This window comes from Tyto alba, unplaced genomic scaffold (genome assembly GCF_018691265.1).
Source record: "Tyto alba isolate M040663 unplaced genomic scaffold, T.alba_DEE_v4.0 Super-Scaffold_23, whole genome shotgun sequence".
Lineage (NCBI taxonomy): Eukaryota > Metazoa > Chordata > Aves > Strigiformes > Tytonidae > Tyto > Tyto alba.
Window position 1 is genome coordinate 26,484,296 of NW_024881297.1, and position 18,279 is coordinate 26,502,574.

At 37.5% G+C, this 18,279-nt stretch overlaps 2 protein-coding genes across 8 annotated transcripts in view; one reads left to right on the forward strand and one right to left on the reverse strand.

Annotated features, from left to right (window-relative positions):
- AIMP1 (aminoacyl tRNA synthetase complex interacting multifunctional protein 1) overlaps nucleotides 1–11,004 on the reverse strand; it is a 38,741-nt gene extending 27,737 nt beyond the window's left edge. Inside the window, exon 1 of one of the 5 annotated variants that reach the window (XM_042796252.1) lies at nucleotides 10,923–11,004. In XM_042796252.1, coding sequence (XP_042652186.1) covers nucleotides 10,923–10,924 — 2 coding nt within the window. In that variant the 5' untranslated portion in view covers nucleotides 10,925–11,004. Of the gene's footprint in view, nucleotides 1–6,555; nucleotides 6,581–10,922 lie in introns of those variants that run through there. The other 4 variants (XM_042796254.1, XM_042796253.1, XM_042796256.1 and 1 more) reach the window with 4 other exon arrangements.
- Nucleotides 11,005–11,326: 322 nt separating this feature from the next.
- The window catches only part of TBCK (TBC1 domain containing kinase), a 108,773-nt gene continuing 101,820 nt past the window's right edge, over nucleotides 11,327–18,279 (forward strand). The window contains exons 1-3 of one of the 3 annotated variants that reach the window (XM_042796258.1): nucleotides 11,327–11,348; nucleotides 11,665–11,792; nucleotides 17,057–17,291. In XM_042796258.1, coding sequence (XP_042652192.1) covers nucleotides 17,099–17,291 — 193 coding nt within the window. In that variant the 5' untranslated portion in view covers nucleotides 11,327–11,348; nucleotides 11,665–11,792; nucleotides 17,057–17,098. Of the gene's footprint in view, nucleotides 11,349–11,392; nucleotides 11,431–11,664; nucleotides 11,793–17,056; nucleotides 17,292–18,279 lie in introns of those variants that run through there. The other 2 variants (XM_042796257.1, XM_042796259.1) reach the window with 2 other exon arrangements.

Consider the following 18,279-nt stretch of genomic DNA (forward strand, 5'->3'; position numbering starts at 1 on the left):
CAGCATATGCCTCAGGAACTCGAAGAATCTGTACTGCGGTTCACGCTCTATGGTTTTACTGGGGAGTGAAAGTTTTAGATTACGGTTATAACTACAGAATAAACCATCCATGAATCAGATAGCAGAAGAATAATCAGAACTGCACTGAATTCTTACCTGTTGATACCAAGTAAAACACTTCCTTAGGGATTTTACTGATTTTTGCAACTTTATCCTAACAAAGTGAGCATTCATACTACCTCCTTAATTAAGAACAGGCACAGCAGTTATAAAAAGGTAAAGCAGAAATGTTTACCCTCTTTCTCTAAGACAGGTCTCACTTGAGAACTAAACTACATTTTAAAAGAACCTCTCAAAATCCAGTCATCTTCTTTTGGGTCTGTCAAAGTAATAAGTATAAACCTTCTCAAAAACCCTAACTGCTAAAAACACATTTTAAAGATACCTTCCCCTCAGAACCTTGAAGAGCTTGGAAATAAGAATACCATTAAGCAATGTATTTTATGTCAGCAATAGTCTGCAAAATAATGGTATTTGTTAGCTAGTTCACAGGAACACTGATCCTCCTTTTCCATTTTAATTCACAATACTCTTAATGTCTGAAACCTGCCACGTAGTTATATTACACAGTTCAATGGTGGTAAAAAAGAATCTTGACATTTATTACTTTTACATAAATACCGACTTCTCTACATGTAGAAGTAGTACCTTGTAGCACAGCTAGAGGAAAACGGGATTTAACTGCTCAGCTAAAGCAAAGCTAAGGTTAAAAAGTAATCACTATTTATTCATTAATGCCTTCATCAGACATCATGCAGCTAGCTGTACATCAAAAAAAAATCAGTGTTCTCTAACTACAACTGCATTAACAATTGCTGGTATTTACTGAGGCAGAAACTTTAGGTATCCTTTTATGTAAGACAAATAAAAGCTGCAGAAAATTAAATCTGAATTTGTGCATGTTTGTGTGCAATCAGTGCAAGAATAACGGCAAACATCTCTTACTGGGGATCAAGAAAGCTGTCAAACAAAGCTTTAAGGGGAAAAGCGGTCCTCAGAGAACTCTGAGCCTGCAGTTGCAGTATCTTATTTACACAGGCAAAACCCTCCCACACACATTCAACGACGCTGTTTCATTCACCACAGAAATAATTGTATTTTCCAGTGTTGAATTTACTCACGTCATACAGGAGGATGGCATGTTAATGAAAATCTTCTATAAAGATACTAACTTACCCTGTGCAGAGAAAATTATTTATTGAACTGTGGAGTGAAAAGTCTAAATTAACTTTTAAATCTGAAGTTGGCTGATGACAACTAATCCTCAGTAGCCAGAAGCAGTTACATATCACTTCAAAACCAGATGCCAGCCATATCTACCACTACATATTCCTGGCATCAGTCTCAAAACACAGGTCTTTCCTTTTATCACGTACAGAGTGAAGAGACTTAAAAGTCCTATCAAGCATCTCATCTACTTAGTAAAAATCTCCAGATATTACAGAAGTATTACAACTACCTACCTTTTGGATCAATAATTTTAACTTGTGTGGCAGAAATATAAAGAATATTTCTTCCCCTTTTGGAGATAAAAGAAAGGACCTCTGAAGAAAAACATTTGCAATAGATTTACAACCCTGCAGATGAGGACTTCACTGTTCTCAAACAGAAAAAAAAACAACTTCTGAAGCAGACTCTACAGCAACTATCTGTCAATCATTTCTAAATGTGCACAAAGTAACAATTCAAATACTTGAAATCAAAATATCAGCTTTCCTTCTGCTCAGACATGAACATCCACCCAAGAATTATATTAATACATAGCTTTTTCAGATCTTCTACTGATTTGAAACATTTTTACAGAACGATGCCCTTTGTATAAAAAACAACACACCACTTTTTCTGTACAGTAAATGCCGCTTATATTTAAGGTTTTTTTCTTTTTAAAATGAGAATCATTTAACACAGAAGCACCATCCAGATTTATATGCTTATTTCACATTTTGAAAACTAAATCAGTTTGCCAAGACTGATAAAGCAAATGTAAACCCCATGCAAACAAAAGATACGTTTTACTATTGTAGTTATTCCAGCTGACACACAAAAACTACCCTCCCGTACCAAAGAGAGTGATCTTGAAAGGATTATTTTTGGCCTGAGTTGTTTTTGGTATTTTAAACTAGATGGGAACATCAAAAGTTTTTTTATTACCTTTCAGCATCCCTTGCAAACCTCTAGCTGTTATGGGACAGCATCCCCACCTTCTTCCCTCTGCTAACATTGCATACATGCATGAACAGCTTCTCACAAAAATGTTCACACACTGGTACTGATAAGAACTAAGGTAGGAACATCAATGTTACTAAATACCTGGGTTTACGAGCACTTGATAACCCAATTTCAAAGTAAGTATACTCAGGAGTCCTTTGGGTACAGTCCAGAATAGCACCACGGTTACTGAGTTAATAGTGTGTTCGCCTAGGTAAACTTCTGGAATACATCTTCTACAAGCAGTGTCTCAAGCACTGCTTTAAAGACAGCACAGCGATACTGTATCTTTAAATGGTACCAAAAAAGCAAGCAGTCCTGTAATTGTCTTTCCCAACCTTCTCTGTAGTTGTATGCAGTGGGAAGCATTTCAGGTTCACAGCTTTTAAAACATCTACGATGAAAATTATTTTCCCTTCTTTTAAATACTGGATCTGTGCAGAGAGAAAAAATACAAACTATCAAAGCCCTTGTGCACTCACCTTGGACAGTGAGAGGGCTGATGTCAGGTATTAAGACTGGCAGTATCTGACATAAAAATCCTCCAAGCAGCTTTCAGGGAATAGCTGTATTTCATCTATGGATTCAAAGCTTCTTTTATTTCCATAGTTTAAGACAAGTTGAGCTAAACATTGATTATGTTGTGTTCCAAATTATTCTAATAAAAATCCAACTGTTTTAAAACAATTATTTTCAATTAGAATATCTTGGTTTTCATTCTTCAGAAAGTGTAAATTTGCAGGTAAGTTCTCAGTAAAATTTAATTATAAGCTATATGTAAAGGAAAAAAAAAATCTGTGCCTAGTCATTATCACTATCATTATTTTATAGATGATCATATGGACATGAAATTACTTACCTACCCACTGTGACATTGCAGGGTAATTCAACCCCTAAGAAAAGATTCATTTCCCTGGTGTACAATTCAGTGTCATATACTAGCTGGCAACAGCAACTTCCTTAGTGTGTGACTGTTACCAATTACCAGAGCACTTAGCACAGAAGGTTTGAAACCTTACGGTGGGACAAGCATGAATGGGAACTTACAGCCTCCACTCCAGAGCAGCTGCTACCAAGCCAAACACAGAGCCTCTTGCATGCCATGTGCAAGCCCATACACTCTTGTGGGAAGAGCAGTCCCTAGATGCCCCGGCCAACTGAGCTGCTGAAATGATCTGCTCACTTATCTTCAGAGTCTGAAACAAGATGCCGCTACAAAGCTGTATATTAAACTGTAATTGAGAAACACTCTGTGATAGAAACCAGATCCAATAGCCATGGATCATTTCCGAGAGAGACTCCCAAAGTCAGAGACTAATCTTTAAACTATTAATTCATACTCAGTTGAAGTTAAGTTGGGAAAGCTCCTGATGAGAAGGAAATGGAAATAAGTCTTCAATAATGGATAGTTTTATGCCAAAAGATTGTACCAAATGATCTCAAGAAGATATTTGCTAACTCGAGGCAATTTCTTTTATGATGTTTTATGCATTGCCAGCCGCTTTCAAATGTAAAAAGCGTCTCAAAATCTGTCTGCTTTCAGATAATTAGAATATGAGACAACACACCAGGGAAGCAGTTATGAGAGGAATTAAAATTTCCTCTAATCCAGCATACAATCTCCGTCAGGTTTTTTCCAGCATTCTGAGGGAAGAAGAATGGGATCTTCTACATGAATTGTGTTTAATGGATGATGGTTAAATACAGTATATATTGCTTTCTAATATGACTGCTAGTTTAAGCTTCCTTCTCTACAGTTTTGGAAGTCAAGGAACAATTTCTAGCCTATTTATTTATATAAAGTGGCATAAGAAGTTAAGAATTGTATACAAAGTTGTAGAGTGTAACAGAAATTGTAGAATCTAGGTCAACAGAAGGTACCTCTTTTCTGGAATTTCTCTCTGAAAACTGTACACAGCGAAAAGGAATTTATCCAATTCCCATTTCAGTAAGGTATCAAAGTAATTTTCTTTGGAAACAGCAAGTGTCAACAAGTGATTACAGCTGCTGTTACAGACCCCCATTGATGTATTTAATCATGAAAATAAGATCAATTCCAGACTATCATGACTCTAGGTTGTAAATGTAACCTAAGAGAAACCTTATCGTTCATCTCAGTAGGCAGAGATGACCCCCTCATTTATCCCTTTAAAAGTAATTCATACCTTTATTAATAATGTTCACACTTCACATGGTCAATAAAGGTTTTTTGGACCCTTACCAGAAGGCCACTGACCAACTGAAATATTCTGACAAAACAGAATGAAGCAAAACAAACCACAAATGAGCAAGTGAACAATTGGAAGGTGGTCTGCCCCAAGACTTCAAAGAAAATATTATTCAGATGCTGACTTAGTGTCCTACTTACTTTTATCCCCCCGTTCCTGCCCCAATCCCATGACAGGATGCAAGATTTGTTGAGTAACAGAAGAACAGAGCCAAGGACATTCAAGAGTAAGAATATATATGACAATAAAGAAACAAAATCTTTGGTGGTCACAGACTACTGCTAATGCAGCTCAATTTTAGCCTGTAAGCACCAGCATTAGAATTACTGGAGTAATTATCATAGCAAAATAAATAGAGTACAAAGAAACAAACGAGCCATTTAATTGCTCCCCTTCTTTTTCCATTTGATCCAACCAGGTATTTAAAATATTATATTGAAAACTGAAATTGCAAACTGTTTTACAAGCTACCAATAAGAAAGTAAGAGGGCACTAAGATATGAAACCATCACCACCTGTCAGTCCTGAAAGGCATACAACTTTTAAGATGGTCCTTGGGGGGGCACAAAGAAAGGAAATAAAAATTGGCATTTAGAAAAAAACCTATAAATTCAACTGATTTCTTTTTGTGTTGGCATATCACCTGGTATTACAGACTATCACCCAGGAGCAGGCCATGATTTCTATCACAAGCAACTACTCCCTAGAAAACTGAACAGGGATCTGACACACTGAATTTTGCCACCAAGAATCCCAGCGATTGCCATGTCTAAAACCACTGACTTTATAAGCATTTGTCAGAAACACAGAGCATGCTAAGGCAAGGAACTTTTCTTATTTAAATATAAAGACATATGCTTAGACAGTTTAGGAATACTCAAATGAATGTGGTGACAATCTCAAAACACTTGGTGCTGTTATGCTACCCAAGCAAACTAGCACATTTTTGTTATGCTCCAAGTGCTTTACCTTGTTCTATCAGATCTATTCAACGGACTGTAACCACATGAGCTACAATTTCAGGAGGGAAATACCTGCTTGCAATATAACTCATGCTTGTTATATACTACACGATTAGAAGACTTTAAGGCTCAAAAAGTGTAAAAGCAACTAACTAATGAATTAACACCACACCACAAACATTATAGAGAACAACTTCTCACCTGGGAATCTATTCCCTTGCCATGCCTCTCCTCTCCAGTTTAAACAAACAAACAAACAAAAAAAAAAAAAAAAAAAATCATCTCAAACCTGTAACTTCTTTTCTAGAGAAATGTGAGACAGGAGGAAATAATGGAGGGGCAAGTCAGGGAAGGCCTGACTAGCCACATTTTATTACAGGCAAACTGTCTCAGCTGCTCAAGAGGCTTCCCAAGTAATACTCACATTGCACTCAAGTATACTCAAGACCCCCCCCATAAATGCCACAGAGATTTGCTCTTGTTGAGATTCTCCTTTCCTGCCTCTCAACTTTTTAAAGACACTTCAAAGAAGATCAAAAAGCTTGAAAGAAATGTAGCTGTTTAGTCTACAGAATAGAAGATAGATGGGAGGCTTGGTCTCATTCTTCAAATGCAAAAGTTGGTATGAGAATGGGACTAAGCTGTTCACCAGGTCTACTACAGACAGGAAGAAGCAAGGAACATTTAAGTTAGATATTTGGAAAAGTTTCAAGAGTCAAGGACTGAACAGGCTGCCTATGGAGGTTGTGGAATATCTATTAATGAAAGGTTTTAAAAACAGGTTAGGCAAACATCTGTCAGAAGTGACTAAGGTATAACAGATGACAATGAACTTGAGATCTTTTGCTCCTCTTCTGCTAAGGTCTTTTCATCACACTCAGTTTACAAAATCAGTAATACTTCCCTCTTTAATATCACTGCTTTTTATTTAATTTTAAAAACTGTAGTAAAGCCTACCCTTCTAATTGTGATATTTCCATATGTTCCAAATGTGACTATGTGGGAGAACAAAAAACATCAAAGATTTGTTAGCTTTGAAAGCAGGTTAAATAAACCACCTGTGAAGTAAAACACCAATATATTAATTTTACACTTACTCTGAAGAAACTGACCTCTAACCTCCTAGTGCAGACAGTACTATATTTTCTCGTCCTGCAAGAGACAAGAAAATTGTGGAAACTTTAACTGATGACTTCCTGATCTGTGGTCACCAAGCCTAGTCTGTAAACCATTTCCCAGTTTTTCATTATTTTTTTTTAAAGGAAAGGACTCTTTCCCAAACACATACACGCACACAAAATTATATATATGTGTGTATATAAAATCAAAGCTATGAAAGCAGAAGGTTGCTTTAAGAAATATTCAAATCTTTTTGAAACCATATTAAATTATGAGTAAGAATGGCTTCCACCACACTGGGGGGGGAAAAAGCCAGAGACTTCTTTTCTTCCTCCTACTGTTTAATACTAATGTAACCATGGAAATTATTTCCTCCCCCCCTACTGTTTAATACTAATGTAACCATGGAAATAAATACTAAACACTGATTTCCCTCTCACCCCCAGTATAACAGAAAATCTAACAAGGGAAATGCTTCTTGGTGAGAGTAATAAGAACCATACAGGTAACTGTTTAGAAGAATAATAAACAGGGGTTTCTGGGGGTCTCTTCTGGACTGACATCATATAATTCAGATCACTACAAGAAACAGGAGATAATATTTCCTTCACTCACATCCAGTGTTCCTAGCAGCTGCCCTGTATGCTGACCCCTCAGTTTTACCTCTGTTGTCTAGCATTTGACATTCTTTAGGCTTTAGGAAACACTCCCTTAGAAGAGACAAACATTAATACACTCATTCACATGGCAGCTGTGACATACAGCAAGCAAATAATAACCAGAAAAGTTCAAAAAACCACTATGGTAGATACCAGATTTGTCTTCCTATACACTTGATAAATCCTCCTTATGACAAGTGCTTTATCTTATTTTTATTATACAGTTATTTCCCCAGCATGCTTCCAGGGACTTGTAAAGTAGGTGGGATTTGTAGGTACACAAGAGCTTTATTTTTATTTTTACTCTTAGAGGTCTAAGATAAAACTTGTCACCTATTTTGTCTCAATACATTTTTTTTCTTGCCAATCCAAGATCCACTCTTCATTCTGATGCCATTGTTTGCTTTCTTGTCCTCCAGGATGTACAAGCTACCTCTGCTGCTTCTTAGGGCTTTTTCAGAAATTAACAGAGTTAACATGACATCCATGAAATTATTTATTCTTCTTTAAGGTTGGGGGGGGTACGTGTGTGTGAAGCTGAGAAACTGGTAGTTTTCTCATTTTATTCTACGGCTAATTCGTAAATTAACACATAGCAGCAACTTTAGAAACGGTCTGTTGATTCAGAAAGAAAACACACACATCACTACAGCCGATTATTGCCTTATGTTATCTCTTACTATCTTATAATACAGACCAACACAGCTCTATACTATAAAATGTGCTGTATAATAGAAGTATAGAAATACTCTGAGGCATTTTTACAATATTTCCAGAAACTGTTTTTAAAGCTTCATGCCAACTGAAATGAGTATTCTATATCTCAGTGTGTTACAGACTAATATAAAACCAAAGTTTTTTACTTTCTACTGTAGTCCTAATTTAAGAAACAACAACACTGTCATTGTGTCCACCCCCAAAGTCACAAACAACCAGGTCTCTATGGAGTTTATGTAAGAAAAACAAACAAAGGATTAATTTGGCAACACTGATTAAATTATTGTGATGATGTGCTACCTAAATTAGGAATTTGGTGCGTCAAGCATATAGCGTGACATTTTGGTGATGAACATCACAGATAAATACATATATTTCAATATTCTATAAATTAGGACTCTGTTCTTCAAAAATGTGATTCTACCAAGGTTATTAAGCAGGCAGCACTTTAGAAAAAACAGTAACAGGAAAAAGAAGGAATGCCATCAATATGCCTTGCATGACGGAGCATTACTCACGTGACATTTCGTAGTTTTCTTTTCCGGAAAACATAATATTGTGAAACTTTCAGGTCAGTAGAAAGTAAGGACTCTAGTGGACTAGAGTCCCTTCACTGATTTTCAGAAAGAATTTTAGGAAAACATCATGAATTGATTTAAAGAATTTTCCAGAGCACAAGAAGTCCTAGGGGATTGCTTGCTGCCATCATGGCATCCAATTAACTTTGTTGCTAATTCTCTTGGGTAAGATATATAATTGAAAAAACAATAATGTATTAACTGGAGTTTAGTCAAATATATTTTGGAGAATAACCATTACAGAAAACACCTAAGTCAGAAGGATGGAAAAATATCCATGGGTTGTTTGGCCTTCCTTTGGTAAAGGGGCCCTAGGTTAGCCTGCCATTGTCAAATTCATACTAAATTAGAGTTATAATGATGTCAAAGCAACTTCGTCATACCTTTCTGCATTAAACTTTTATTTTTCAGATTGTTTTCCCACTCAAATATGCTTCATCATCAGAAGCATCAACTCTTCAAGGCTCTAGGCAACTCAAGAGTCCTATTATTTCCAATCTAGTGGACTATTTTCAGATTTGCACAAATGTCCTTTTTTTAGCAAATATACTTTTCCATTTGATATCATTCTCTCCAGACAACATCTGCTGCTTTCAGTCTGGGAAATGGGAAATTGTTTCCTTTTCTATTTACATTTAATGGTGTGAAATAAACCTATAGCAATACACATAAAATATGCACAAGCTTCCTATTTGCAATTGGAGAAAGACATTCCAGAGCCCATATCTGCTGAGGATAGTTATAAGAATCATTTTGACTCTCTGCCTTCAACATCTTGCATTTTTATGATTCAGTGCTGCTAAAACATCAAAGCAACTACCAATATATTTCTTAAGATTCTTTAAAGTCAAAATTACCATAACAAGAATATATTGTTAGTTTGTGACAGGGTGAAGCTGTACTGACAAGCAAAGATCCTTGAGGCTAGCTAAAATAAAACCCCAAAAAAACAAGCAACCAACAAAAAAAAAAAAAAAAAAAAATCCCCCACTTTACCAACTGTTTGATATTATTTTTTCTTTCTGTTACTCATTTCTAAGGCCTTATCCCTTTTAATAATATGCAGTATTAAAAACTCAGCTTTAGAAATTTGCTTTTATTTCACAGATTTTTGGGCTTACTTTCCATCAAGTCTGCCAAATAAAGTATTATTATGTAAATATAACTGGAGAATAATATAATAAGTGAATGATAAGAGCATACAAGTATGGGATGCTATTTTTACTCACTATGGCCTTACTACAGATTTCATGTGAGTATCCTGAATTGCAAAACTATGTGAAAAGCAGTGACAGTTTTTTTGTTTTTTTTTTTTTTAAAAAAAATCTGAATTACAGAAATCGAACTGGAAATGCAAGGATTACTTAGTTTGCAGTATTAATTTCTTTATTTTGCCAGCTGCTAAACCCAGCACAAAACCATTTACCCATTAGCTCAAGGTATACAGTATTTCAGTAACACTGCCATATGCTGGCTAGCTGTGGGCTTGTAATATAACCTGACAAGCAACAAATCATAAGCTCATCCTTGTTATCATGTCCTTCCATCCCTGTACAGAATATGTGCTGTATATTAAGTCCTGCAAGTATGTCTACAAAGGATGGACCAAATACTTAGTTATACACTGTTTTTCACTCACTGAACTCTACACAAAAGCATAATGAATGTATATACCAATTACCAACACAGAGAAAACATCTACTTTTCAATTAGTAACAGCCGTTCCTACGCAAGGCTCAGCAGATACTCCATGCCTGTGCTTTCCACCCTACTACGGCATTTTCTTCCACAGCCCACAACTATGACGCTTCCAAACCGTCATTTCAGCTGACGAACTGAATAAAGAAACACGATGGAGTTCGGAACCGCTTCACGTGCCTGCTTCCTCCCCACAAAGTGCAGCATCTGTGTTTGCAATGCCACTCTATAGCTGCACTACACAGTGAGCCCCACGATTAAATCCCTTATACAAATTCAACAACAACGAGCATAACGTCGCTTCCTCTAACTCGATGCACTCATCCCGCCCCTCCGCTGCCGGAGAATTCCCCTCGGAGGGGCGGCAGCGGCCTCCCTACGACCACCACAGCAACACACAGCCCACAGGGAACACCCGCTCCAGCCTCCCCGCACTGCCCCGGCGACTTGATGCAAACTCCGCGGCCCTGCCTGGTGCCTGCTTCCCGCCTCCCCGCCCCACACAGCTCGGTCCGACCCAGCCGGGCCCGAGGGGGAGACCCGGGGCATCACACCGCCATGACACAACGCCCCAGCGGCAAGGAACTACCGAACTAAGGCACCCTCGGGCGCGCTGGGAGCGCGTTAATGGGCTAAAGCCACCCCGGGATGTTGGGACCCACCAGGCCCCGCCGCCCGCCGAAAAGCACTCACATGAACCGAACCGAACCTCCGCCGCCGCCACACACCTTCCGCCGCTGAGCGGGAAAGGACCCGCCGCTCCGGGCTACCCGAGCGAACGCCTGATCTCCGTGACAAGGAGCATCGGCAAACCTCGCGCCCCTCGGCAAGCATCGCTTTCATGGCCAAGGTGCTCAACACGCCGCTCGCAGAATCCTGGCACAGTGTGTGCACACGTACGCGCCCATGCATATAAATACACACAAACCGATATATACCTGTACACTGTACATTTATGCACACAGGGAAGAGGGGGAATAACGTTAAACTCTCTTTAAAAAAAAAAAAATAATAAAAAAAAAAAAGGCGCCCAAAAGAAAATATCTCAGGCACGCCGCAGGACGCCCATACGCGGGGGTCCTTCCTGTAGCCGGCGGGGTGGAGTGACGCCTCGGAGCGGTGAGGGCGGGCGGGGGTGTGGCGACTCGCTGTGGGGAGGGCGGGTGGGTGACGGGCGGCAGGGACGGCGGCGGTGTCGCAGGTACCGACGGCAGCACCGGCCCTGGCCTTCTTCTTCTTCTTTCTCCTTTTCTTCTTCTTCCCCCGCCGAGGGCAGCCCCCGGGTGGCGGAGAGGCCGGGGGTGCGGCGGGGGCGGGGCGAAGCTCCCGCAGGGCTGGTGGGGGCTCTGGGGAGCCGGCTCCCCGGCCTTAGCGCTTCCCCGCCTTTCCAGCAGTCGTGTAGCGGGCTGCTTAAAACTGCTTTCTGTCTTCCTAGTTTCAATTCCTGAACAGCCGTGTGTAACGTATGAACCGAACGGTAACAGACGCCGTCTGTATGCGTACAGGGACGCTGGTGTAGCAGAACGGGCAGGCAGGCTGTAACCAAAAGACGCTGATAAACAGGTAAAAGAAACAACAAGTTTATAAAATAGAAGGATGTAACTGGAAGTCTGTCCTGCTCTGTCAAAAACAGATTATATGTTTTCTTCGTGCTCTCCAAGAGTTGTGTTTTTTTTTTTTTCCCCGCTAGCTAAATGTTCTAGCTGCAGGTAGGAAACTCAATGTGTCTGTGAGTTTCACCAGCGTTTCTGTTTGGCTTTCAAAGCAGCAACATAGTAATCTGTGTAGTAACATTGTAAGTGCTCCGAACTACACCAGGAACTCTTCTTAGGTAAATACCTTCCTAGAATACAGAGGCTTTCATGTATGTACAACAAAATTCTCCGAATACTACTGGGATATAGCCTTTTTTAATCTTAACTGATGGTTTAGATTTCACTTGAGCAGAGTGATGCTTTAATATCCCTACAAGAGTAGGGAAAGGAATTACTCTTTAGCATTTTCATGAAATAACTTTTCAAATAGTTGTTAATTATCTGTACCCAAAAGCACCATGATACCTGCCTGGGTTTTTTCCCCCAGAATTTGGATATTCATTGAAGAGAAAATAGTGACATTGGATCCTTCTCAAAATCTGATTCACTTCTGCTTAACTCAAGTAACTACATTATAATGGCAATTTTGGCACATTTATTCTATCTATTGCTCAACTGGTGTAGCTGGAATCTGAAACAAAGTGTTTCTTTTATGCAGTGAATTTATTATGTTGAACAGAATAACGTGTTTTGTTTTTTTTTTTCCTTAAGTATGCCTAATGTGTGCATAACCTGTAATTATCTCCCCACTGATTTTACCAAAATAATAATTACTAGGGTTGCAAGAGGAATGTTTTAAGACTTAAGAAGAAAAGATATTTTGTGAAGAAATTTCTTCTTATGAAATGGCATAGTCTGTTGAAAATACTGTGATTTAATGAAAAACAGTGTAAGTGCAGGATATGGAGGCCACCTGCTCTCCTGAAATTATTCTCAATTGCTTTAAAAACAATTCAGTAGCAGTACTGATTATAATTATGTTTTCATTCTGAAAATCTGTGTTGATTAGGCAAGGGACATTTACACCTGGATATTCAGGAGGCATTTATATAACTAGCTGTTCAAAATTACTAACAGGTGTTAGTACATGGCTAATTGTCTTTATTTCTGCATGTGGATGCTTTTGGGGTGGGTGGGTGTGTCTGGCAAAGTTTTTAGTGTCCATGGACTCAATTGCCTTAGCACTGCTGTAGTGAAGAAGTTGTAAATGGTGGCTAGAAAATGTGAAATTCGGAAGAAAAAACTTGTTCTCTGAGAGCAGTATGTATTCAGAAGAACAAATAAGTTGCTCAGTAGATGAGGGGGGAACTTGAATTTTATTTCTTAGTATTGGGCATGGTAAAGCTATCAAGTGAAAGGCTATCAAAACAGTGCTGATCTCAGTATTAAGTAGAAATTCGTAAAGGTCTTTAGTTTGTGGTGGATTTGCTGAGAATGGTGTAAAGGTTTCTAAGGGAGCTTTGGATGGAGATTGTGGACTAGGGAAGGTTGTTCAGAGGCATGATGCAAAACAGGCCGCTGCTGGTCTTCTAATTTTTATGCCAGGCCGATTTCGCAGATGAGATAGACAGTCTCTTGTACACAGAATAAATGGTGCTTTGGAAACAATGACTCAGTAATTTTAGCTGACAGTAATAAGACAAGTCTTCACTTCTTCCATCTTCACTGTTTTGGATTATCAGAATTGAATTTCTAGAACTCAGTCCCAAAATTGTATTTGTTGTTTCTGGTGTCAGTTTAAAAAAGCAAACCTTTCTTTATCTCTTCCTCTTTTTATTTCAAAGCAATAGGGAAATTCTGCATGATATAATTTCTCCAAATCATAAAATTAATACAATAAGTGTCTTCTGTATAGAAAAGGTGAATCTGAGGTATAAAATCATGTGCCTTAAACATAAAAAGTTTATATTTATAGTTGTGTCAGACTTTGATGTAGATTAAAAAAATAAATAAATAAATAAACAAAACCCAGAAACAAACAAACCCCTGCAATTTAAAAATAATTAGATAAGATTTTTTCCTATATATTTTTAAAATATGTCTAACACCTGTTTGAATTTAGAGATATCAGTAAGCTACTGGAGAAATAACTAGACTGAAATAATTTAGTTTAAAAAACCACTTTCACTTAAGATATTATGTGTGACCCTTTTTCAAGGTGGTGAAAGGTTAGGTTTTTAGTTTTGGGGTTACTTGGCTGATTTCTAAAGTCAGTCCCTGGAATTTATGGAAGTTGAGAGTTAAGAACACAGATCAGAGTTTGATTGTGATGGTGGCTGTTTGACAGAACTAGGCCTTTTCCATCATCAGAGAGAATTTTCTTCACTGCTTTAGTGGAGTCCACAGAATTAATGCTATAATAAGAGAACTTGTTTTAATGCATACCTTTTAAAATTCTTTATTGATTCCTTTAGGTGGCTGACAGGGAAGACTTTTTATCTCATGTATTCCTTTCTGTCTGTGTGCTTCCTAGGCAAAGGAAGTGAATGATAAATCTGTAGTTGTGTAGTTGCAAACATTGCAGGTGTTCTAATTCGTCTTTGTAGGCCAAGTGATCTAGAGTACAAGAAAAGTTTCATCTCTTAAAATGGTAATTGTACTGATGATATTTAACAGTTCTTTTTATTAAAATTCCTTTTTAAGTGTCAGTTGAATGCAGATACGATGTACTGGAAAAGTATTAACTAGCAGATTATTTTTCTACAGTAAAAATGAAAACATTTCTTACCTGAGTAAATAAATTGTACGCTGTGTATTTAACTTTGCAGAGACATAATGCACTTCCCGATTTGGCCTAATTTTATTCTCCCTCCCCTCAGCTCTGTTGATATTAACTTTATTTTTAATTTTAGAGCAACTAGAGGACTGTTGTGCCAAGAAAGATTATAATTAATTCTTTCAATCAAGATTTCTTTTCTTCATGGTCAATACATATTTTCTTTCTGAAGCTGAGTAGTTCATTTGGCAGACATGATGTTTTTACAGAAACGTGTGTCCTATTATAAATACACAATTAAAGCTTTCCAACTGGAATTTGCTGCATGCCAATAAATCTTTGTCCTTACATTCAGTCCAATTTATGTCATTCCAATGGAATATTCTAACTCTAAATTGCATTGTTGTCATCCTGAAATAAATCACTTGCCCAAAATATTAAATATGAGATATGAAAGCACTGTATTTTTACAAATAAGACTTCTAGTACAAAAGTACTACTATAAAAACTCGATTTCTCAATGCTGTTTCAGTTTTTTCTTCCTTTATTAAGTTTGATTCTTTAATGCTATGCGTTTCTATTTAATATGATGATAGATAAATCTGAATTCTGTTATATATCTCGTGTGTTTTTTTAGGGAAAAAAAAAAAACAAAACAAAACACAAATAAGAGCAGTCTTTTATTTGATTTGTATCTTAAATGAGACTGTATTAGTTAACAGAGAAGGTACGTTGCATAATTTCCATTTGTGTAGACTTAGTAAATGTAAGTACTTAAGGATCTCTGTACAACCTGCTATGGGATCACTCTCTCAATTAAGATTCAAGAAAGAAACTTAGTCGGATTGTACTGGGAACAAGGTTGTTGGCTTAGAGAAAAAATAATTTTGAGGCACTGAAGTATTAAATGCTCTGTTTCTCCTGTGTGAGTTGCTCAGGAGATAATAGTTTTTCCTGAAACCAGCAGGCCAGTGTTGGTTGAAAGAATAATCAAAAAGTAGCCCTTAGGTTCATTAGTACTCTGCGTAATCTTGTTCTACTTGGGTTTTGTTTCATGAAGCCTCAAAAATGATAAAAAATTATCACATCTGGATTGAAAGAATTATGTTGGGCTTATACTTCAAGCTTTTTGTATTATTTCTCTTAAGGGCTTCAGATCCTGAGGGTTCCTCCTCTTTTCTTGGAGCAACTGCATATCTGTTTCTACTCTTCAGAGTCCATAATTACTGTTCTGTAGCTGATGAGAGTTGGAGGTGCTTTCGACATCAGTTGATTATTTTTCTTGAATGTATACACAGATGCCTTCAGACTCTGTGCCATAATGTCTCTGGAGTTGAAGTGTGCTGGACGGTATCCTTCTGCATAGGCTTGTTAATGAGTTCTTGTTGTTATGTAGACTGTGGTCCCATGCTATTCGAAAGTGCCATCTACTTCACCGTCACAACTTCCAGACCAGAATCCATTTAAGAGCAAAGAAGCTTGACCTTTTTATCTCTACTTATATATGTATCGTTATACATAAGCATGTATGTGCTATGGAAGCTAAGATGTACCATTGGATAATACTGTCTAAAGACAACTTGTAGTGTTTTGAGGCCCAGTCTGGGCAATCCAGAAATGAGCTGAGCAGGGGTTGGATTCAGATTTGGGGTTTTGGTACTTGTCTCAGGTTAAATTCTTAGTTTGCCAGTAAAAAGAGGTCAGGCAGTTTTATGAGGCCTAGCTAACTGTAGAAGTGTCTGTTACTTGTGCATTGTTTAGATTTTCCTAATCTTGAGTGGCATAGTAGTTGGCTATGGAAAAGTGCAGAGAAAATGTTTAGCTTGCAGTGAGTTGTAATGCGTAGTTCACAGGAGAGAGCTTGTTCCTCCTGGAGAGAAAAATGGTTGTGAAACTAAGTACACCTGGAACTAAATTGCAAGCCAACTTATTTTGCTTCGCTTGTCTCAGAGAAATATTTAAGGAAAAATTGAGATTGCTTCCATAATTTATTATCAAGTTAGTGTGTGAGCTAGCAGTTTACCTATGGGTAGGGAAAGAAATGGTGGTAGGACAGAAGACTGTTACTTCATAGCTTTAAATATTAGGAATGCTGTAGTATATAGATGCTACATTATCACTAAAACTGTAGTAATCTAGATTTGTGGCCTGCTGATGGTATTTTAGAAGATTATTTTTCTGTTTGGTGCCTTTCCTGGTTTCTTAATAAATAACCTACTATAATGCAGTAGTCATCTGAAGATTGTTTGCATTAAAGCATTTATCTGCTCCTAGAAATATCTTTATTTGATTCTTAAATCTGTGTTTAAAACTATGACTACATTTTTATATGTAGTGTTTATGATGCAGCAGCACTGTATTATTGTTGCTGTGTTTATTATGCAAAATGTCCCATTCCTCCATAACAGAGAGAAAAAAAAAATTTAATTGCATTATTTAGTAAACAACTAGTAGGCTGAGTCACAAGGATCTGTATACTTTGTGGATAAATTTTTACTCTGTGTTTTCTTTTTAAGGAACAGAAATTGCTCTGAAGGGCTTAAGATTGAGCAAAGAAGATGTTTCCTTTAAAAGACACTGAGATGGGTGCCTCCACCTTCTTTGCTTCAGCTCTGCCACATGATGTTTGTGGAAGTAATGGACTTCCTCTGACACCTAACTCCATCAAAATTTTGGGGAGATTTCAAATCCTTAAAACGATCACCCATCCCCGGCTTTGCCAATATGTTGACATTACCAGAGGTAAACATGGTGAGTATCTATTTCATGAGGAATTTTTATGTATGGGTGCAGTTGTTTTTTTGTGACAATATGGCTCAAGGTGACTGAGCAGACTGCTGCCTTTATAGCACCAGAAAGTGCCTGATTTTCAGTCTCAGAGTGACTTTATGCCTTTGCTGTGACTGGTAGTACTGGTGCTTTTGTTTTTTCTCTTTGGAGTTGAGGCAGATGTTAGTTGTCTGTCCTCTTGTTATATTCTATGCTAACTGATAAAAGAGAAGAACTTTGTGCTTTTTATGCTTGTAAAACTCTTGTACTCAATTGCTGTGCCATGTCTTTGTGGGGGACATTGGAATACATGTACTTTTGATGCTGAGCTCCTACACTAATATTCTAATCCTGTGAACATTTTCATGTGATGGTTAGGCTTCTTGTGCTTGGTTTGCAGCTGTTCTTGTTCTCTGTCTTGTGTCTTGGCTTCAAGCTTCCCTTATTATTTTTTTTTTTTTACTTCTAGCTCTTTAAGATCTCTCCCACTAACAATTCATTTATCACAGTACAGATTCGTTTTTTTTAGTAACTGTTATCACATATTGTTAGCTCAGATAAGGCTTTTGTGTTTTGTTTGGTTTTTTTTTTGATCCAGATGATCTTACTCTGTTGCAAGCTCAGCAGGATTGCAGAACTTAATTTCCACAAAAAGGCTGCAACACCTGTGACAATTTAAGTGGTTGCCACCTTTAACTTTTAAATCAACAATGTTCCCATATAAAAGTGCATTGTATGTTTTTGTTTGATTAGCTATAGGGTCTCAAAGAAGAGCAAGTAATTTTTTCCCCTTTAGAATGCAATATGATAGAATGCTTCAGATTTTAAGAAAATGAGGATATTGCAAACTACAAACACTAAAGTATTCTGCAGGTTGTGGGTTCTTTGTGTGTTTTCATTTGGTCTCAAACTTGTAAATTTTTAATTTCTGAAGTCAGGAGATCTAGAAAGTTTATTCATTTTCATCTTT